Source organism: Pararge aegeria, chromosome 4 (genome assembly GCF_905163445.1).
Source record: "Pararge aegeria chromosome 4, ilParAegt1.1, whole genome shotgun sequence".
Taxonomy (NCBI): domain Eukaryota; kingdom Metazoa; phylum Arthropoda; class Insecta; order Lepidoptera; family Nymphalidae; genus Pararge; species Pararge aegeria.
Genome location: NC_053183.1, coordinates 7,936,212 through 7,959,988, shown reverse-complemented (window position 1 = coordinate 7,959,988; position 23,777 = coordinate 7,936,212). Strand labels below are relative to the sequence as shown.

Sequence of the window (23,777 nt, the reverse complement as noted above, 5' to 3'; positions counted from 1 at the left end):
TGAAAAAATTACCAAAAACGGGTTTGTTCTAGGTTTCGGTTGGTTGCTATAGCATATGCGAAACGAGTTAATTATGTCTACCATTATCTCGTCCTATTTCTCTGAGATAAGAGGACAAAATGGGTGTACATTATTAACTCGAGGCACGCATCTTAGCCGTATAGGTCTTGCTAGACAATCCTAAGGAAATGTCCCTTGATATTTTTAGTGAATAAAATATATAAGTTGTGTATATTATGTAATCATTAGTGTAATTCAATGTATTCTTCAAATGCTTTCTTAAATTTTGTGATGTTTTTAAAAATATATCCTACACTTGTATTATGGTGTACTCTAAACCAGTGTAAAGACAAAATGACAAAATATTTTTCATATATTTTAATAGTACTTATGTGAGTTCTTAATAAATGTTTATATATAAAAGTTCTAGTTTTATTACCTGACTAAAGTTTTACGCAGTAATTAGGAGAGCATGTCTGTCATGCGAGTTAAATACGTCTGGCATGTGATTTGTGATTGTCTTCAAATGTTGCGTGTCCACCGTGTGAGATGCAAGTGTCGTTTATGCAAGTTATGTATCGTATGTCTTTCAAGCGATTTGGAAGTGTTTTTATGAAAGTTCTGTATGACTCGTATGTGAGTTGAAAGTTGTTGTTATGCAAGTTCGGTCTCACTTGTAATAGTATCTTTTATGCTAGTTCTGTATGACCAGTATGTATGTGATGGTTCTTTTATGCTAGTTCCATATGTCCAGTATGCAAGTGATGGTTTTTTTGGTGCTAGTTTTGTGTCTTTAAGTGAGTTGAAAGTGTAATTTCGTTGAAAGTGTCTTGAAGATCGCTCCTGGGTTCGAAATCCATGTCGAGTCAAATATAATTTATTGGAATCAGTGTTTTCTGTATAGTCTATTTCTGATAGTAGGTACCAACCCGAAGTTAGGAATATGATTGGCTTTTTACACACCGTTACTCGGAGAGCACGTTAAACGGTTGCGTCGTTTCCGGTTATTATAACCAACTTGCGATAAAAACTGTTAAAGCCCGCCAACCCGCTTTGAAGCAGTGTGGCGGATGTACACTCCAGATCCCTGAGGTGCACTTAAACCCCAGCATCGGCACATAAATAGGCTGAATGGTAATTCAACTGGAATAAATACAAAGGCCTGATTTTATTTTTATTAGTTTAATTTATTGTAATATATTAAATGTGTACACAGTGTTTCAACAAATGGTTGTTTATATTATTTTAGCACCACATACATTTGACATTATCACAGCCCCGTTTAACGTTTAATAAGTTACTACCTGGAACAAAACGATTTCGCTTAGCATGATCAATGTAAACAAAGTTTCGAAATAATAATAACACTTGTTAAAATGCCGACGTAAGATAAAAATTTATAGGTACAAGGGGAAAATAATTAGTTGCGTCCTATATAATAGGTCATAATATAATTAAGGATTAATATGTTATGCCTAAAAATTACATTAAATTATTTTTTCGACAAAATACGATATTGTAACTTTTGAATTTTATGAGATACGTAACTTTGCTTCTCATTTCGAACAAATAAAAATATCTTACCTAATAAATGTATCTTTATTGATAAATATGAAGTGAAATTGAACCTTTTCTTGGAGCGCATGTTAAGCCGTCGGTCCTAGTTATTATAAATATCTTGTTATAAGATTAATGGGCTAAGGGTTTTTAAGGTTTTAAGACTTACCTAAATTGAACCTATAAGGATATCATATTATTATACCATTCTTATTTTAATTATTACATATTTTCGTGCGTTTACGCAAGTGAAATCACTTGTGTAAATGGAACTGTCAACTACGTACCGAGAATATTATTAAATTGATATATTAGGTAAAAAAAATTGACCTAAATACGGCTAGGTGTTAATCAAATCTTTTTTCTACGAAATAGGTTTTTTTCCAGCCCTCCTGTAAAACAAGTGAAACTGAAAAACGATTCCGTTTTTTTTGTAAGACCTTTCTGTAGTTATCCTTTTAAACTTTTATTAGTAGGTTTCCAGAATAAATGCCCCCCCGCCCCCTCCCCCCATTAACACAATAACATTAACAACTTTAAATTTTGTTAAAGCATGTTCCTTATTTTTATTTTACCTAAATGTTTCGCTGAATCAAATCGACTTTTAAAACAATAACAGTTCACTTAGGTTCATTTTACTGTGACGTTACAGCGTTTCGATTGCAAATATGACAAATTTCGTACTAAGGGACTGGTTGCCTATCATATTATTAAAATAAATTAAAATCTGACAATTACCTTCTAACTACTGCTAATGCATAGAGTGCATCGTAAATGTCTCCGCCGACGTCCTGCTGAATTCTTCTTGCATTTTATGTTGCGCAGTCTCCACCAGTGTAGAAATATCTTCTTTATTTGTACCCTCCGTTTCGATTAAAGGCAATATTGTTATGATTATTTCACCTGTAAACAAATAATTTAGTGCTAATATTTTTTTAAATATTAAAATAAGAATTGATGTTTTTTAAATATTATAATAAACTACCTATCTGCGACTTACGGTGAATAGTCATATTCGGGTAAAAATAGATTGTTCCTGATGCTTGATAATTTGATATTTTACAAAAACCTATGTTTCTCTCCGTTCTTTTAACTAACTTTTTGACATATGGATGGATTGGTTGCTTGGTAAGAGCGTAAAGTAACACAAACAAACAACCATACTGTCACATTTATAATATAAGTAGTACCCAGAATTGATTTTGTACACTGTTATAAATTTAGAAAGAATCTTCGTGCGACTCATACTGCCTCTTTGGCATAGTGGTCCGCAGATTTCTGGGTTCGATGGACGAATCCACATTGAAGCAGCGTTGAGTTATTAGTTCTAAAACCATCCTTTTAGGGAGATGTTTAAAGCTTTGACTCCCTTTCCAAGATATAGGACATTAATTAAAAAGTAGATAATTTGCACACACCTGAATTAAATCTATGACGTTCAGAGTCCAAAAAGTGGTACTTGGAGACCACGATCGGCTGAATAGGAGCTCCAGCGTCCAGCGCCACGTGGAACGCGCCTTTTCTGAACGGCAGCAGTTTGTCACCTGAGTGCCGCGTACCCTCGGGGAACAACAGCAGTTTACGCTGCAAAAGGAATTGAGAAGGAGCTGTCAACAAGTGGATACAATTTGCGCAGTAAAAAAAATGGTTGCATCGAATTCCTAAAAACTATACCTGCGCCGCAATAGTCTCGAGGCTTAGGTATCTATTTCATGCGTCAAAATTATATCGCGCATTCATTTACAATTATATTTTTTAATTGGCTTAAATTCAGTGAGCTTTCGGAGTTTACTTGGGTAAATTGCATTTTGTCGCCCTTAAGCTAGTAAATTGAGGAACATTCTTCGATCAATAAAGCGTTTTGATTATTTTGACACACCTATTTTAATATCATTCCGAAATAGCAGCAACGCCTTAGACTTATAATAATCAAGCTGATATAGGTAAATAAAAATAAGTATTAACTACATAAAATCAAAATCATTTTCTTTCTAAATATAATCTAGCAAAGATGTATCTACCGGTAACGCCATCAAAAAATAATAAATACCAAAATAGAACGTACAAATTGTATTATTTTTAGTTTCCGCAAATGGCAAACAAAAAATCAGACCTAGGCACCTAGGTCTGATTTTATGGACCGACCTACGTAGGACCTACCTTCCTCCAAAATTTTATTTTAAAAGTAGAGCTTTTTATGACAGCACGTCCAAGGAAGTTTAACCGCCAATCAGCATTGCTGTGTTCCGGATTTGGAGAGCGTGATTGCCGGTGTAATTGCACAATATAAGGTGTAACATCTACGCGTCAGGTTGTTGGACACAGGCGGCACTTTTTCCTACGAATTGTTTTTTGCATGCCCAGCAAAGTGCTGCTCTGTTTATAGGCCATGTTTTTCCAGGTGGGCCATCTGCCTGGCCCGTCAATTGTATTACTATATAACTAAACTATCGTTGGTCAAATTTTGGATTAAATTAAAACAATATATTAGAATCAATACGTACCTACTTATATTAAAATAGCGTACCCAGCCCGCTTCGCCGGGCTAGATTTTGCTTTATTTTATTTAAACAATAAACTTACATCATTAAATTTTTAATTTAAGTCTCATAATATATTCAAAATTTAAAAAGAAAATGCACTGTAACAATATAAATATTAGAAGCAAAAATAAACTCGTTGTGCAGTTTACTAGGCTACACAAAATTGCAAATTCATTCAAGGGCAATTGTATATTATTTTATAACAAATTACCAATTGAAATCTTTGAGTTGTCTCTCAATAAGTTCAAAGTTTATATAAAACGTAAGCTTACAGAAAAATCCTATTATAACATTAAGGATTATTTAAACGACAAAAAAGCTTGGGTGTGAATTGCTCTAGCTTCATAGCTTAATTTAAATTTACTGGAAGATGGTGATAACAAAAAAATAAATTTACCCGGCTAAGTTTGTTGTGGGCTCTTCTTAGACCAGGGCGCGTTTGGAACCCTCGTAGCTTTAGATTTAAGTTGGCGAACGAAGTTATCACCATCCCGTTACAATTATGTAAACAATTATGTATGAACGCTTCATAAGTGCCTGTGATAGGCCTACATGAATAAAGAAATTTTGAATTTGAATTTGAATTTTGAATTTATTAAATCATTTATTTCTCTCCGTATTCATACTCTTCTATTGTCTTCTCGAGCGGGTGAAGATCATTATCTACACCCATGTACACCCAACAATAGAATATCATCATAGTAAATAAAAGCTTATTTGACGGTTTGACATTACAAAAATAGGAGTGCTCCGATCGTCACCAAACTTTACAGGATTACTCGCCAGGTCAAATCGGAGATTCCCTGAAAGTTTAATTGAAATCGGTCCAGCCGTTTCGGAGCCTATACGAAGCATACCCACACACTTTTTCTTATCTCTTATTATATATATATATATGGATTTTAGTTTTAAGTGCGTTTAATACGGTTATTATGGATACGAGAATTTAAAAGGAAATGTGGCATGGACGTAAGTATTTGTATACTAATAATAGGAGTTCTTAGTTCGGGGCGAACCGCTGTTTAATACGTAATGACTATAATAGGCTACACAGATGTTTCATTGTTCAGTGTTAGGATGTTATTAGTTGCAGGTAAATTAATCTTAATAGTATCAAGGAAACTTGAAGGTGAGTCTTTGTTTATTTTACGTAGTCCATCCTCTAGCCTCTAATGAACCGTAAATTAATGACTTACAGTTGTTATCAGCCGCTAACGATATAACCAATGAGATGTTATTGCGTTTAGAGACCGCACTGAATAAGAGCACTGTGACTGAGTGAAGAAGTTTATGTTATGTTTTGGGATTCATACTTGAGGAAACGCATATAACTAGACATAAAAACGTGTTTTAAGCCATTTTACAAGAGCCCACCCGCCCTCGGCTTCATGTGCGTTTGTTTATACTTTTAACGAATCAATAACGCATTTAAAATTCGTAATTTACAAGACAAATACACTATTTTAGACCTACTAAAGAAGATTTATGATAAAAGACGCTTGGTAGCGTGTTGTTTTCTTTTATCTACAAATACATTTTATGTAGGTACCTATATATATTCTTTGTTCTATAGCGAAAGAATTATTATAATCAGTTTAGAAGTTTGAGACTTCATTAACTACAAAAAAACAAAATATATTTCCTATTTGAAAAATATAAATATTTTAATAGATGCATTACAGATACCTTTTAATATAACAATGAGGTACCTACCTACCTTAGATATTATTCTTAAATCTTTTATCTTTATCAATTCTTGTACATATATATATATATATATAATTGGAATCTCGGAATCATTTATATAAGACACGACAATTCTTTTTAAGTCGACTCATTCGCGGACGAAGTCGCGCGGTTCCGCGAGTATATTATATACCTATTAAAAATCGTCAAATTTTGATTTAACATTGTAGGTAATTTATCAGCAATAATAAAGTGAGGACATAAAAGGGCATTTCCGGTAACTTAGAGTGCTTGCGTAAAATTACCGTTGACGTAATAAACATATCTATGGTTGTTTAGTTGTTTACTCTTCAGATCCATTAAGAACCATTATGTAGGAAATATTATGGCATACAAGTATTATACTTATCCGTTTAGGGCATATCCTGATTGGATAAGTATTGTTTGTATTATGCCACAGTATTTCCAACAAAAATTACGAAAGTAGGTGGTGCCTGTTTTAAGGCGTTCGTGGCGCGGACAGAGGTTTGCGGTGGGCCACTTATAATTTAATTTGTATTGCACGCTCCGCAATCAGTAGGTATCTTTTCTACCAGTTACTAAACCGTAGCGATCTGTTATTTTGTCTTGTCAATCTTTGTACATAGACACATAAGTACGAGGTAGGTATCTGACTTTGCAAACAAAGACTCGTTATGTGTCTATCTGAACAAAGCAATAAAAACGTTGGCTATTCCGAGGCATAATCGTAATCTTTTACGTCTATGCCCCGAGGTTACTGGACAATTGGTCAACACCTACAGGAAAACCGTTGAGTACTAATGCAGTGCACATTAAAATCGGCTTTGACACACTTCCTTGGCAAGGACTACGGCTAACATTACTCGAAAGGCAGACAAAACGTAAATTTTTACGACAAACTAGTGCGGCTAAACGTGTGTTAAACTTTATTTCTTTCAAAGTAGGTTGCTATACTTACTCGTGCGGGCCCTAAAGCTAGACCTAGGGCTCCAAGAAGCAGACTAACTGTCGCCTATATAACCGTCATCGGACGCTTCATTTGAAGCAATTTGGACCTCATCTTCACCGCCGAAGACGCGTTGATGAGAGTAGATGTACCAACCCCATTATTATGAATTGAGTCTGATGTCTTCGCTTATTGATATAGTCCGAGCATTTACGCAGCCTGGAACGCTGGACCATCGCTCGACGTATACGCCCGAGTATATTACCATCTTATTAATCATTTAAGATCTTTTCTGTCGCAGAGGTTAGTGCAGGTTCCGTTCCGTTAAAAATCAGGAAAAAAGCCAAAGAATGGATCGGTTAAAAAATTTGAGATCTTTTCTGTCGCAGAGGTTAGTGCAGGTTCTTCCGTTAAATAGCATTTTTTGAATTGATTAACTTTGGATACACAGGACTGGCAAACTTTTAAAATTCCTTAAGCGCATCGTACCTAATGCGTTATATGAAGTCGACGTATAGTCTGTAGTGCACATTGGTCCATAAAAGTTAAAAATAAAAAAAATTCGAACTGATAGCCACCTACTTAATTGGTGACGTCATCCTTAAGGGCGATTCCTATAAAGATCCAACCACAGCTTACGTTCAAGTATTGCGGGTTAGATATTCCGAACGACCGTGAAAGGTTTACCGTCATCGTCTTCGTTGACGAAGACGCTGTGTAGAGGTCGTATCTTCGAAACTTGCAAGCATTGACGGTTATAAAAATATAAAGTAAAGCGACAAAACATGAACTTCACCTTACATGCGCCACAACCATAAAAATGCACCAATGTGATAATTGATTTAGATATCTAATGAAAATGCAACAACAATTGTGTAAATACAATAGAAAAACTTTCAGCAACACGTTGCAATGAGCGTAGGCTACAAAACAATATATATACTTAGGTAGGATCTACCTTTAGAATTAAATGAAAGTTATCAAAATTTAATTATGAATAATTGATTAAAATTATACAAAAATTTTACAATAAAATAGCTAATATGTATAAGTATGAACGAAACGACACCTGTAAAACAATTCTGAGAATCTACTCTAAGCTAAGAATTTACTATAAGCATTGCAAAGAAGCTGATCTCAATAGGCACGGTTCGAAAAGATTTAGAAAGGACTTTTTTTTTTTATTCCTCTACAATATAAATTTCCAAATTTCCTCGGCCGGGAATCGAGCCCGGGACCTCCCACTTAAATCCACAGCGTCAAAAAATCAAAATTAACTCTCTCGGAGCCGCTGGATAAAAACGGCCCAGATCCTATGTTAAGCCGATTGACGTCCACTGTAAATAGGTTGAAATGATGTTGATGAAACAAACAAGGTCACACACATAATAGCTTATATAATATAATATCTCTAGGGACTTCCTGCTGAAAGAACGTCTTTCACATAATTCATTATGTGCTTAAAAATAATAATAGGGTACATGCCAAGTAGTGAATTCTATAGGCATAATTTTGCTACTTTGCAAATTATTGCAATTTTCTTAAGGATCTCTAATTTTTGGGAAATAAATTATGTCAGGATAGTTTAGTTTTAAAATCAGTCCAGCACTTTCGGAGCCTATTGGGTACAAACAAACAAAAAAATCATTCCTCTTTTTAATATTTGTATAGATTTAGATAGACGTCCGACACAAAAGTTCACAAGATTGTAAAAAATCCTATAATTTTGAAAGAAATTCCACTTTTAAACAACAGTAGTGGATCAAAATACGCTCTTAATAGTCATATTTATAGAGCTACTCAAAGCTATAATAATAATTTCTCGGATTTAGATTTATTTAATCTTACTCTTGCTCAGTTAAAAAAACATCTTTATTCTAAATTCTAACTTCTAATTATTGTTCTACGTAAAAGTACTACTTATGTTTTCACATATCCACTTGGATTGGATGGATATTGTTAATAAAGGTATTCCCTTATTTACATTATCTGTCAATAATATGTGTTTTATACATATTCTAAAGTTTCATAATTATAAGTTTGCTGTCAATTTTAATGTATTTCGTTAGATTTATTAGCGGCTACTTAATTGGTGTATGTGTTATTTTCTTTGTACTAATTTTAAGTATTAAGTATACTGTTTGGGCCTTAATAAATAAAATAAATAAATAAATATAATATAATAACACTTTGTATAGCATTTTTCACTTTTCAGAAATTGTACGCAGTTATATAAGCAGCTAGAACCTATTTACAATTTAGACGTACTGTTATGCTATAATGTTACATTCCGTGGATGTGGTAGAGAAAAATGTGTGGTATTCAAGGAAGGATATTAATTGTGACCCTAGTTAAAATAAACGATGCGTCAATGTATAGTTACGGTTTATACTATGAGTAATGAGGCAATGGCGCGAAAGATAATAAGTAGTCGATAGATAGATAATGGAGGCCACGTCATCGACTATAGGTACTTCATGGGGATATAAATATACCTACTAAAGAAAGTTAACTTTTCTGTTCTCCTCACTTTTGTAATAAGTTTTAGTAATGATTATGAGTATGTACAGTAACGTTAGCTCTTTTGGCTGCAATCACACCCCATCGTTTAGCCTAACGTGGATGGCGCTTGTCTAGAACACGTATAATTCACTCTTGATTCGAAGGCAAGTGGGGAATACGTAAGCCGGAAGGACATTCCAGCAAGGTTATCTATTGTGTATTTCTTTGACCAGCTAGATGTGACGATCATTTAATTAAGTTTTAATCAATGTTAATCATTTAGCTGTCACACTGATCGCGTAATACCGACAAATATGTGACTGCGTCGAGATAACTGCATCTCGATGATCGCCACATCGAGCGACATAACCATTAATTATTAAATAGTATATTTCTAATAGTATTTTTAATTGAATGTTTGTACACTCATTGATTACTTTATTTGTCAAGGTGATCAGATGAAATAACTAATAAGAAGTTTTTCATAACTTACAGGGTTGTGGGCTGGGTGCGTTAAGAACTCTGCTTTAGTTACATGTTAACGAATATAGTTTTCACCGTCACCTTACAATAATTTAAACTTACATGTACGAAGCTTCATAAGTGCCTGTGATAAGCCTAGATGAACAAAGATTTTTTGAATTTAAATTTGATTCGGACACGTATAGGTATGTGACAGATCTCTGCAGTGCAATAAGATTCAATTCAATTCAATTCAAAATTCATTTATTTCAAGTAGGCCTAATATAAGCACTTTTGAAACGTCAAGTCTGTCTGTTTGTAGTGATTCTACCACCTTTACCTATATTTATTACCTACCTTGTGGTTCTTGACGGCCTCAGACTGCTTGTTGAGCACCGAGCGGGCAGTGCTCGCACCTCTGTCTATGAACACCGTACCCCACATCCAGGAGGCGGTACCGAAGGGCACCAGGTACTGTAGTTCACGTTTCGACACCACAGTGCACCTCGCCATTAACGGCCATAGCACTGCCAGTACTGTGAAGAGAGAAGAAAAATCTGATAAGTGCGTGCCTGGCCAAGAAATGTATAGTTCCGTAGTTGCCCGCCATAATATACGGACTTAGAAGCGGCCTTTGGGATACTCTTATCAAAATCCTTCTCAAACAATCATCATAATATCAACCGACTGCCGACCACTGCTGGACTGTTTGAAACAGACCTTTTGTAGGTTTTAAAGGTCTTTTGCCGCTTGTTTTGAGCGGCTGATTAGGCTTAACACCTACGCCCCAGTTTGATGGACACAGGGCGGCACTTTTTAGGACGTATTCCTGGCATGCCATGCGAAATTTTGCACTGTTTATTGGCGATGCGTTTCCTTTTATCAGATGGGCGATCTGCTTTTGTTTTTACAATAAAATAAAAACATGCTAAGCGAGACACGGAGGAAATCTATAGGCCTTAATCCGGGCCCCAAAGTTGGTAACCACCCCGACTTCAAGAACAATCCAGTGATTACTTTCAGGCTTATTATAAGAGGCAGATATTTCGTAATCACAGTCATAGGCACGCAAATTCGATCAATCTTATGCGATTATGTATAGTTACCTAAGCAATAAAAAAGCATTATGTCCCGCGTAGGCAATAAAACCGAAAGATCAGCATAATATTTTTCTGTGTTGATGTCGTGCGGATAATATCAGTGATTCTATTGTATTTCGATATATATATACGGAATCGCGTACGTAGACACCTATCTAGTAATATATCTAGATAGGTGTCTACATAGACTTTGGTTATTGCACGTTGGACCCTATAGTCCAGAACGTATTCACACGGCGAAATTTTCACGCGCATTTTAAAGTCAGTCGTGAACGAGATACGAACGACACCTGGACCATGTATTATGGTGATATTGTATAAGATTGTTCATTTATCGTTAATATACCTAAGCATTTTGTCATAGACAACTTCGTATTGTTTTAAACTGTCCATTCAAAAGTCAGTGAGAGGGCCTGAAGAGGGCTTCAAACCAGACTAGGCAGACACATAAAAATGGAAAAAAAAATCTCTAATTTCAGTCTTTAGAGTAGATATGCTTATAAGGACGTCTTTTAATTAGATGGCGCTTTCAAGTATTTTTTCAACTTATTTTTTTTTTGAACCTCATTTTTTTATAGGAGCCGCTCTGTTTTTAAGCATGTAAGTAGTGTTTCGACACTGTGTATGCTCCTAGTTTAAAGTCGAAGCGCGTGCACTGCGCGTGAAGACGTCGTCGTGTGCGAAGGCTCTAATAATTCATTTTGCCTACTCAACTTATATCAGTTGTTACACTGCAATCTCTGAATAGATAAAATATTTTTGGCTTATTTAAGTTTTTGTTTACACTGTGAACATTCATTGATTACGAAATTGGTTTAATAGAAATAATACCTGCACTTAAAGCTAGGCACATTCTAACTGATCGGTCCAAAAGGAGAGTATCTTTTCCAAAATCAAAACTTTACTTTTGTTTTATTTACCATATAAATCAAGACTGCTCTGATGGTTAAGCAGAACTACCGCACCTCGGGAGTCGTCAACGTTTTCGAGACCACGCACTGTCCAACGGATGCCGAGCATTCGTGCTGTAAGCCGGAGAAATGCCGCTGGTATTCTAAAAAGAAAATTCTCCGTTGTTCAACTTGTCTTATAACGTAAACAAACATTAATTTTTAGGGTAAAATAATGAAAAAAAGGAGTGTGAAAAAATAAAGACTGTAACAATATTAATATTAGGAGCAAAAATAAACTCGTTGTGCAGTTTACTAGGATACACAAAATTGCTAATTCATTCAAGGGCAATTGTATATTATTTTATAACAAATTACCAAATGAAATCTTTTAGATGTCTCTCAATAAGTTCAAAGTTTATATAAAAAACTAAGTTTACAGAAAAATCCTATTATAATATTAAGGATTACTTGAACGATTAAAAAGCTTAGGTGTAATTTGCTCTAGCTTCATAGCTTAATATAAATAAACTGTGAGATGGTGATTACAAAAACCAAAAAATTACCCGGCTAAGTTTGTTGTGGGCTCTACTTAGACCTGGGCGCGTTTGGAACCCTCGTAGCTTTAGGTTTAAGTTGGCGTACGAAGTTATCACCATCCCCTTACAATTATGTAAACATATGTGTATAAACGCTTCATACATATACGCGAATTTAAATAAACACAAACAAAATTAAAAGAGATTTTCTTTATGTAAGTGATTCGAAATTAACTTTTGCACTAAAAAGTAACAAAAAGATTGTTTAATTTATAAGACAGGTAAAGAAAATTAAAGAATCACCTGGCACAAGGTGCCATTTAAAAATCAGCGCTGTATGCTCCCATTGCATGCCATATGCAGCATGATGCTGAGCTGGCTCCTTCCTCAAGGTCGTGCCACACTTAACATTAGTGGTGTTTTTAACATTGTGTGGCGCAATGTATAAATAAAACTTTTTATTCTTTTATCTGTTTTCTTTCTTCCTCAGAATGATGATGAGATGATGAATACGATACCTTTATCTAAGTTGTTTATAAAATCCAATTGCAAAAAACCTACTGAAAACACTCATGCGACTATATAATTATAGCTGAATTAAATATAAATTATTACTTACAATGCGTTCTTAGGATTAAAAGGTCTGAAGAACATCAGCGGCAGAGGTGCAGATGCAAACACTAGTGATAACACGACGAATAATGTAAACTGAAAACATTTGCATAAATTAAAAAAAAAATTTCGAACGCGCTAACCGCTAAAATCTATCACGTTTTCGTGAACAAACTATAAAGAATAAGTACTTTTTATTATTTAATTTTATTCTAGTTGACCAAGCCGATGGTCCATCTGATGGTAAGTGGGAAACCATCGCCTATAAACAGCAACATTTCACAAGGTATGCAAGGAGCTCGTCCTGCAACATGCCGCCCTGAACTGTCCATCAATTTGAGACGTAGGTGTTTATGTGCCTGTAATTACATCGGCAACCACGCATTTCAGACGGTAACAGTACTGCAACAATGTTCACTACTAAATAATAAATAATAGTTAAAAAAAACTAAAAAACACGCTTTCTATAGAAAACCGAACTAAAATATAGAAAATAAATTTTCATAAATTGAAATTAAGAATAGTGTTAAAAATTTCAATAAATATAAATTAATAATAGTTGGAATAAAAAAAAATATATTTTATTTTAAAAAAAGCGTGGTAAGTAACTACCACCATAACAGTCCCTACGCGGGTGTTGCTAAGCTGAATGCCCGATCAGAGTGTCACTCGAAATGCAAGTTCTAATTATTATTTAAAACAGCCCATTAAAAAGTAACAGCAAACGCCCTCTACCATCTAGCAGCTTAATGTTTTCTGTGGAATTAGTATTTTACCTTAGCCTTCGCTGTTAGGTACGCGAACGCCATCTGTTGGTAACGCCATAGGTTTTTTACATTTGGGTCTAGATGGCGCTGTAGTAATTGTAATTAAGAGTTAGAAAAAACTAAAAAATCTTATTTTTTATAATGAAAATTGGAATAATCTTCTCAAATTAGTGTATTGTCATCGGTCCTCAATCTGTCTGCAAAGTTTGAACGAAATCTGACCGTTTAAAGTGGGTCAAAATAGCGTCAAAAGAAGTCGGTTACAAACATACAAACATACAGGTGAAGCTAATAAAAGCGTGTTTAAAAGCGATACTACTTTTAGCGTTAAAGCAGGACGAAACGGCCCCAAACAACAGTTCCTTCCTTTTTTAATGCACTTCCTTAGCCTACATTTGGCGACGATGATTAACTAAACATACCTACTTAATCAGCTAAGATGTTCTGGACCCAAGATGTTCAACGTCTTAGTCCCAGACAAAAAAAGGCCATAGCGACAGTTAAAATTTGATAAAGGTGTGCGATCTGTCAGATAAGCAGTTACTCCATATTATAAGACACCTATAGTATTATGAATTTCCGCAAAGTAACGCCTGCTTCTATCCAATAGACACCTATAGACCTAAAATTTTTATCTAAATTTCTAGCACTCATAAGCAGGTATAATACGAATACCAATCATAAGATTTATCAGATATGGTTATTGCGATATCAAGCTAACACAACCAGCGACTGTCTTGTATTGTGAAAATGAACGCAGGAAAATTACATTTCTTTTCAGTTTCCAGTGCGCTTCTTACAAAAGTACCTTCTATTAAAAATGTTGTAGGTACGCAATTGTGAAAAGGGCAAGGTTTATCTACAAAAGATTAACATCTTGATAGTAAACAGCCTTCTTTATAAGGATTAAATATATTTTAACCTACTTACAAAAAGGGCTCCTCCCTTTTCCTTCTGAATTTGGTTATATTTTTTTTATGTTTGTTAGCTCAAAACTCAGTCAGTTATAAACCCATTTGAAAAATTATTTTTTGGTTTGAGACAATATACTTCCCACACATCTGGATATATATGGACACCGATAGCAATTTGAGTATTTTTTAAAGTAACTTAAGCATTTGCTATTACTACAATACCATTATATGGTATGACCAAATTTTGGTCAAGTAAAACTGATGATGAAGATCACGGATGGCCACCGGACCTACAGAATAATAAGTATAACACTGGTTGCGTTTTGATTATGGTATAAAGTAGGTAAGCAATTTATGCTCGTCAGAATAAAGGAGCTGATGGTGAAGTGCCGAGAGAACTCCTCGAGCATTAACGCTACGGTTTTGGGAAAAGCAATATTTTGTAGAAGATTATGAGCAGTTGACATTCGGCTTGGATATTATTGCAAACCTACTAACTAAAAAGCGTAAAACATTTTAGTCGATCGCAAGTAAAATGTAGTAAAGTACTGGTACTTTTCTTGCTTCTATATAAAAAGGAAAACGAAGTATCTGGACACAGTACCTTTCTACATTTTACTAGGCACCGACTTAAATATGTTATAGAAAATATTTATTTCTTGATTTTTAGTTGTATTACCAAGTCGGTTTTTTTTGTCAAAAAAAATGACGATTCACTGTCAAATTGTTTTTGGACATTTGGGTCATAGTTTAGTGAATTTGTTATTAGTCTAAGTACCTACTGGAGACTAGTAGACTACAAACGAATCAATTCTTGACGAACTCAGAATCAAACAGCGCCTTTCTTCTGCAGTTCAGGTGCGAATTCTTAGTTTCTTCGGTCACGTGTCCAGGCGTAATGACGTGTCCATTGAGCGACTTGTGGTTCAAGGTAAAGTAGAAGGTACCAGAGCACGCGGAAGATCACCGATGAGATGGACGGACCAAGTGAAGGCCACAATCGAGGCTTCTCTACATGAATGCGCAAGAAAGGCATCCGTTAGAGAAGAGTGGCGAAGTATTGTCAAGCGAGCCACAAAACCCAGATGACGACCACGACCAGTCTGTCAAGACTGAAACGACTAAGAAGAAGGAGACTAGTAGTTTTGTAAAATATAGTATTTCTGTATGACTGACCATTCAAGCAAGGCACGTTGACAAAATAGCCCCCAACGCCTTATCGCTTGGTTCACAAATGACTGAATGGGTGCAATGTTTTAAGCCAATAATCACTATCCCTATCCCTATCCCTATCCCTACTATCCATACTAATATAATAAATGTAAGTTTGTTTGTTACGCTTTCACGCAAAAACGACTAAACAAAGGGTTTGTTTTACAACAATAATTATTTAAATCGGTAATTTTTTGTCGGAGTTACGGTATACGTTTGGGTGGCACCCTGGATGGTTTAGATTCACAAATAAGCCCGATAGATGGCGCTGGGGTTTCTAGTATATATATATATATATATATAGATATTTACTTACCTTAATATAATATCTGGCGATTGAACTTATTGTGAATAAGATAATAAGGAGTGCCATTACACACCCAAATATAACGTTAAAGGCAGCCATCTTTTCTTACAGTCACATTTATAAAAGCCTGAAAAGAAAAAAATGCTTCATTAAGTAAATAGTTGAACCTTAATAATATTAGGAAAGCCAGTTCGAATACACTTGTCACAATAGGAAACAAACATGCAAACAGACTTTAAAAAACCAACAACTTAAATTATTCTCAGGCTTAAACACCTGCATCATCATTACATTTAATTTGATTTGGCAGAATTAATGAAACACAATTATTTACATTGCTAAGTACAACATATAAATATTCTAGATTGCCATAGTATCGTCTCATCCTAGCATGGTAACAATGGCAACGTCCCCTTTCATTTTCAAAATAGGTCCGGAATTGACGGAAAAATCGGGGACATTAAAAAATACATAGTTAGGTTTCCTTTTTACCATTTTTGCAACTAATCGCCTAGTAACCCTAAAAGTAAAAGGAAACATAATTATTCTTAATCAACCGACATAAAAACACAAAAAAACTAGTATATACTTTTTAAAGAGTTATTATTGATTTACAAAAAAGGTTTTCTGGATAGCAACGGTTTATTTTCCCTGTAAAATCAACACTGTTCTTGATAATATTTTACAGTCCGTCCATTCTGATTAATAAGTAAGTACCTATACCAGTACTTAAAATGCGTATACACATAATAAATAATACTTATTTTGGGGGCTCTTCAAGCTGTTTTGTTTTATAAGTTAATTCCACAAAAACAACGCCTACACCGTCTCAAAATCGGAACTTATGTGTTCCTTGAAATTCTAGAGATTAGACCTACGAGGTCATTGTTCTTGCTGGGCAAAGAAAGTATGTGTAGATGCGTAGGTGCTTACTTTCACTTTTGAAAACATTAGGGAAGTACCGAGATACAAACAGCGTAACCCACCCACTAAATGGTGTGGCTATATTAAAATATTGTGTTCCTCAGCCAAGTCCCACTACCGGGCAGAGACTACTGGCTACACTACTGGCTACTGACTTGACTGGCTACTCTCATCGCAGAGTTGCATTTACAGCTTGCTATGCTTTTTTTACGTCCACCTATCCGCAGCGTGGCCAGGGCCAGCGTTATACGTTGTCGGTAATACAGCCGGGGCATCCCAACAGACCAGACCAAAGAGAATCAAGAAATTATTAATTCCCAAATTGTCGAATGCTAAATCGCTAAGCGGCATGTCTTTGTAGGTAGGGTGGTAACTAGACACGGGCGAAGCCTCCAACCAGACCAGACCTAAGAAAATTCGGAAATAATGAATTACTAAATCTCCCCTGCCGGGTATCGAACCCAGGACCTCCAACTGAAAGCCACAGCGCTCACCACTGCGCCAGGGAGGTCGGTTAAGTTATTAAAAATATTATACCGTTGATTAGTTATGAAACGTAAATTATCTTATCTAAGCTTAGCTGATTTTATTACCTATAGTATAGTCCCAGCCGCAAAGTCAAAGTAATATATGAATGTAGGTACCTACGCACTGCTTTATTAGTTGCAAACAAGCGTTGACTGTTAACATAACTATTGCACTGATGACTTACTTCTAATAACTAAAATAACACCTGGCCTAAATAGTTTTAGTTGGTTGTCCGATACTTAAGCTAGTCTGGTCTTACGGTAACAATAAGACTGATAAAAACGGTATAATATATTAATTTCGGCATCCGTGGAATGAGAGCCGTAGCTTAGTGGTAAAACGCTCAGGCCGCAATTGCCAGAGAGTCGTAGGTTCTATTGTTTGTGTGATATTGTGTGATACTATCTGTTCCGAAATTTTTGTATCATCATCATCAACATCCGCAACCTATGAACATTTAACGTCCCACCACTGGGCATAGGTCTCGTCTCTCACAGAAGAAACGGGTTTAGAGCACAGACTCACCAAGCTGCTCCAATGCGGGTTATTATTATCATTATTAAACTCTTTATTTGTATACCACAACATTTAAAATATAACAAAAACAGAAACAGCGAAAGAAGTAGTATACAAAAGGCGGCCAATCGCTTAATAGCGATCTCTGCCAGGCAACCTTAGAATTAGGAAATAAAAGAAGAGGAGAATAGACTGCTGGTGGTACAAATATTAAAATACATACATGCAAATAACTACATGCTAATACATAAACTAGTGTGCACAAATAGATAAAAAGTAAATAATATAATAAATAAATAAATATAAAAATAAACTAATATATATAATAACAACACTTACATAATTAAATACTCGTCGTTATAGCCACGGGTTGGTGGCTATAACGACTAAAAAATATGTATATTTTACTTTCAATTGTTTCAACCACAGAAAATGGCTTTATACAATCATTCAGTGGGTATGTACCTAGGTACTTTATTCAGGAAGCGGTACGAATTATCTTCATAGCACTTTGTCACAGAGCACCAGCTCGAGATGGCTAAATGTACTGATAATGAGTGTATGTCGCATTTCGTAGGTTCATAGTACATACATTGTTTACATGAATCAGATACATAACATGCATTGGTAATTAATTTTTAAGCAATTTCGTAAACCTCCTCGCATAAGTAGGTATATAAAACAAAAGCGAAGTAACAATAGGTTATAGCATATTGACACACATAAAGTCAGTATCACATACAAGTAATTGTGTAGACCTGCAAACCGATTCTGTATCTCAGGTGACACCAAATTAAGCTCCCTATAAATCGATATTTTGCATTCTAATACCTAATTCCTACAGAGTTCACTTCAATAACGTAATGTATAATAATGGTTTGGGCGTTATTTCATGGCAACTTTCCACAGTGGCTAGCTAAATTTGAAGTTGAGATACAGAATGGGCTTTCTATAGTGAAGACCTCCACGAGGCGAACTAAAAATGAGTGATCGTTTGAATAATCGGATTGGTCAATTCCTTGCCCCTATTTAACGACAAATAAACAAACGAGACAAGTCTGCTTACTACTAAATCTTTTAAAGGGTGGTTTAACTAATACCATCTCTGATCGTGCCAGCATGGCTCACATACACGCCCTGAGAATTTTATTTTCTTATGTATAATTAATTAATTGCCTGATGTCATGATTTATGTACGACGTTATCCCCCAGTAAGCAGGTTTTTTTAAAATAATAATAAGTGACGGACCAAGGAGATGGCCCACCTGATGGTAACTGGAAACCGCCCTGTGTCCATTAATTGAGGCGTAGCTTCATCTGCCTGTAATTACACCGGCCATCACGCCCTTCAGACCGGAACACAGCATTGCAACAATGCTTCTTTCTCGTAGCATAACGATCTCTGTCACAAATAGTTCTACTACTAATAAAGGTTATAGATAGGTTGGTCTATCCCTACACTTATTCATGCCCCGCAGGGCTCGTTTAGCTGACGGTCCTGCACCTGAACTCTTTCTGGTCGTGTTGTATCTGCCGTCCGGACTATGGGAGTGAGAGAATAGGGAGTGCATCTGTGTTTGCGCACACACTTGTGCACTATAATAGCTCCTGCGTAGTTGGAAAAAATCTCTTGAAATTTACCACTGGAGCCAGAATCGGTCAGGGAAACTGTGCAATCCCTACTTCTCTATCCCTACTAATATTATTAATGTGAATGTAAGTTTGTTTGTTACGCTTTCACGCAAAAACTTCTTAACCGATCCTCATGAAACTTTGTACACATATTCTTGGAAGTGTTAGAAGTAATATAGGATACTTTTTATACCGACATTAAGCTCGGTTCCTTTGGGAGAGGGGATGAGTGTTTGACGATTTTACACCATAACTCCTACAAATTATAACCGATTTAATTAATTATTTTTGTATTATAGAGAGTTGTATGTGTTTAATTTTGCCTAAACTGTGGTTGGAGATAGAGGACAGAACTCCTCAGAGGACAGCAACAAACCCCTTATTCAAGGCTTAGCTATACTGAATACTTTAAATTTGTTTAGATCTATAACTAAATTTAATGCCACATCAAAAAACAAATCAAACGCAGACAAAGTCGCGGGCAACAGCTAGTATAATAAAATAACATTATGAGATAATTCTTTTTTTAATCGTATTTAGTTCTATATGGTGCGTACTGTACCAAATACCTAACCCAAAAATCGTGAAAGAAGGCTTATCTCGAATAGTATCGACCTAATCTTCTACCGATATATTATATTTTTATGCGATTAGAAGATTTTTATGATTATCTTATAAACGACTTCAAAAAAAGTGGTTCGATGCTAATGCTATTAATGTTTGCGCCTAAACCGTTTTTCAACAAATTTGTGGTTATGAACTGGTTTGCGTGTTTATGTTTTTGGCCAATAGAGGAATCTATTGATATACTATAATTTCATAAAATAGAGCATTTTTTATCGTAGCTCGTAGCGCCATCCTTAGGTGGTTCTACCGCCAAGCAGCATTGCTTTGCTCCAGTCGAGTCTGAGGGACGTGGTTGCCGTTGTAATTACATGCTCATGAGGCATATCGCATGGGAAGGAGGCCCAGACCATGAGGTAGTTAATCAGGACTAACAAAGAATAAGTAATTGTAACTAACACACAAATTTTACTAACATAGAAGAAGAAGAAATACTTTATTCAAAAAAAATTCAAAATTCATTTATTTCAAGTAGGCCTAATATAAGCACTTTTGAAACGTCAAGTCTGTCTGTGTGTAGTGACTCTACCACCGGTTTGGAAGGCAGATTCTACCGAGAAGAAGCCGGCAAGAAACTCAGCAGTTGCTTTTTTCCAATATCTACAATTTACATTTTACATTTTAAAATTTATTGTTCTATCTTGTGAGAGATGAAAGCGGAGCCGGATGTCCAAGCAACCTTGTCATTAAGAAATTTATCAATTGTATAATAACCTCGCTGTAATAAATATGTTTTAACACATTCTTTAAACTTATGCATTGGTAGGTCCAAAATTACCTTTGCGCCTTTACCTATTGCACACAAACCTCAAAATAAACATAAAATACAGAATAAACAAAAAGAACAAAAATTGTAGGCATGCAAAGGCGGCCTTATTGCTGCAAGCAATCTCTTACATGCAACCTCTGGCAGAAGGAACAGCTGCAAATGAGCGGGATAGTGCAATTATACATACATATATATTCGTAAATAAATATACTTTGACTTCGTCCGCGAATAAGTCGACTTAAAAAAACCACGTCAATTATGCCTATCCAAAAAACCACATCACGTCGTCTAAAACTCCGTTGCGCGGATATTGAAAGTCAAATTGGGAAAAAATAGCGGAGCCATCCTGTAGAAGCTGTTCAGAATCAATTAATATGTATCCCATTTGCACAGTGACCTAGCAAACAATCTGCCACAAAGTTTATGCCTTTGCCAAAGGTCCGTATGACATGTCTATCTTACGAATTGGTTGCATTATGTGATCATATAATATTCGCAATTTGTGTACGCAGATAAATAACGATGATAATAAATGATAACCTTACGACCGGTAATCTAGAATAAACGGAGGACGAACTAACCTATAACACGGACATAATTTTATATCTATTTAGATATATGTAGATTTAGGTATATGTTTAACACGTGACAAAGTGCATATGTGCAATTTAAATGCAATTTACGTCACCTTAGTGTACACGCTAGTGTAGCTACATCTAATTCAAACTTAAGTATGATGGGCAGTGGCGTGCACTTCTTATAAGCAGAAAAGCACTGCATACCCTAAAATTTTGTATCACTCATAAAGGTGGATTTATTTTATGCCATTTTCCTTCTTTATGCATACCCTGGTCAGAAAACCTGTGCACGCCATTGATGATGGGCGTACAGAAGAAGGCAGCTGCTTCAAATGTATGGCGGCCAAGATACAGACAGACAGACCAAAAATGAGAAAAATTACAGTTTTGGCTTCAGAATGGATTATAGAGGACCCTCTAAATATATATAGATACAGATAGACTACTAATTATCCTACACATTACACTACATATACTTAATGTTTTATGAAGGTGTCTTCGTGAAACGTGAATGACAAAACAGCCGCGGACGATCTGACCTAAAAAAATCTTAAGCAGTAGAAAAAATATCGGTTCGCGTCACCCATGCGTGTTTTACTTTTTGGATGGGTAAAATCTTGTGTGACCGACATGCATAGCAGTATTTGAAGTTATGCTGACTACTTCAAAAGTTTGTTTTGTGTACATTGTGCAGTGTGCATTGTTTTATTCGTGTTTTCTATACTAATTACCTACTTGAATTTATTAATTGTGAAATAGTACAATAGTGATTACTTAATATACCTACTTATGTTTATGTAGAAAAATAAATGATAAAAACAAATTTCCTATTATTGTCTTAGTTTATCTATTGTGTTACGTTGTCACTTTTGCAGATGGCAGTCCTTAAGACGCCTCTGGTTTTTTTTTGAGTTGACCTCACGTGTAACTGTACAAATATTTTTAAGATGAATAATCGTGATCAGCTCATATTACCTATGCACAGCACAGAGAAGTTAGTAGGTACAACGCCCAGAACGGCTACCATGGAAAGAAGACATTTTTCTCCCCGGAAAGCACAAAATTGTATCTTCTCCCACAGTTTTAACAAATCTCCGAGCATTGAAGTACGTGTCTAATCATATCCAAATAATATAAGGTCCTAGTAGTAGGTAAGTTTGATAATAAATGGGGTAAACTTCTCCTATTCATGTTGCCATGCTTTGGCAGGTCGTGGTAAATTTTATCAATTTTTTTATTTAAGTTAGTAGGGGATATAAATTTGATCTCCTTCCTATGCTAGTCGGGCTTCACTTTTAGGGGGCTGAACTCGAATCTCAGCACGCACCTCTCAAGTGAGGTATGTGCGTTTAAGCAATTAAAATATCACATGCTTCAACGGTAAAGAAAAACATACTGAGGAAACCTGAATGCCTGAGAATTCTCAATGTTCTCAGATGCGCGACTCGGCGTGTGGAGTCCACCAAACACAGGGCCAGCGTGGTGGATTACGGCCCTACCTCTCGCGGTGGGACCTACTCAATTTGCACCTGTTTTAGAATATAAACAATATTTTCACTTCTTTTTATGTCAAATGGGCACTTAGGTCACAGAACTACTCATAGAGGATGAAGGTAGGTTTTAATAATAAAAAATAGGACCTTTTGGGGGTGAAAAATTAAAAATTGTACCTATAGCACTTAGATTTAAATCTGAAGATGTACGCGGAAGAAGTAGCAGGGATATCTGGTAGTGGTGTACCAAGGGATGCTGCAAAAGTTCGTTTGTAGATTTAACCTTTTAATTTTTACACAAAATTAAAGTAACTTAGGAATTAAAAAAAATAATGTGGTGGGGTATGCAATTTTAATTTATAACTGTCCTTAGTTCTAATCCTTCTCTAAAAAAGAAATCACAAAACATTAAAGGTTTCTGTGTAGTTAGAAGTAGGTAGGTACCTACGTAAATAATACACAAATATATAAATACATATCAAAAAACATTAAAATTTAAATATTGTAATTAAAACTTACATGAAAAAAATAAAAATTCACTTCACTCGAAATATATATAAAATTTCCTATTTTAAAATATAGGAACTTTTAAAGTGAAAGCCGCGCGCGACCTGCGCATGTAAACGGCACAATTCAAAAAAACATCCACTCCACA

At 35.3% G+C, this 23,777-nt stretch overlaps 1 protein-coding gene across 2 annotated transcripts; it reads right to left on the bottom strand.

Moving 5' to 3' along the window:
* Positions 1–1,172: 1,172 nt before the first annotated feature.
* Positions 1,173–23,777, bottom strand: LOC120623286 (1-acyl-sn-glycerol-3-phosphate acyltransferase alpha). 2 transcript variants are annotated; one of them, XM_039889229.1, is made up of 8 exons: positions 23,642–23,777; positions 16,068–16,185; positions 12,866–12,954; positions 11,738–11,871; positions 10,075–10,253; positions 2,976–3,141; positions 2,296–2,460; positions 1,173–1,304 (listed from the first exon to the last, which is right to left on the bottom strand). In XM_039889229.1, the coding sequence occupies exons 2-7, from the start codon at positions 16,155–16,157 to the stop codon at positions 2,309–2,311; spliced, it is 810 nt and encodes a 269-aa protein (XP_039745163.1). In that variant the 5' UTR covers positions 16,158–16,185; positions 23,642–23,777; the 3' UTR covers positions 1,173–1,304; positions 2,296–2,308. The 2 variants fall into 2 exon arrangements, with proteins under 2 accessions (XP_039745163.1, XP_039745164.1); XM_039889230.1 differs by lacking the exon at positions 23,642–23,777 and adding an exon at positions 23,026–23,137.

Coding starts and splice junctions, on each gene's coding strand:
- LOC120623286 (XM_039889229.1), bottom strand. CDS start 16,157: ATGGCTGCCTTTAACGTTATATTTGGGTGTGTAATGGCACTCCTTATT. Junction 11,872..12,865: donor TTTAATCCTAAGAACGCATT/GTAAGTAATAAT, acceptor TTTTCTTTTTAG/AATACCAGCGGCATTTCTCC. Junction 3,142..10,074: donor AGGCCGTCAAGAACCACAAG/GTAGGTAATAAA, acceptor TTCCTTTTGCAG/CGTAAACTGCTGTTGTTCCC.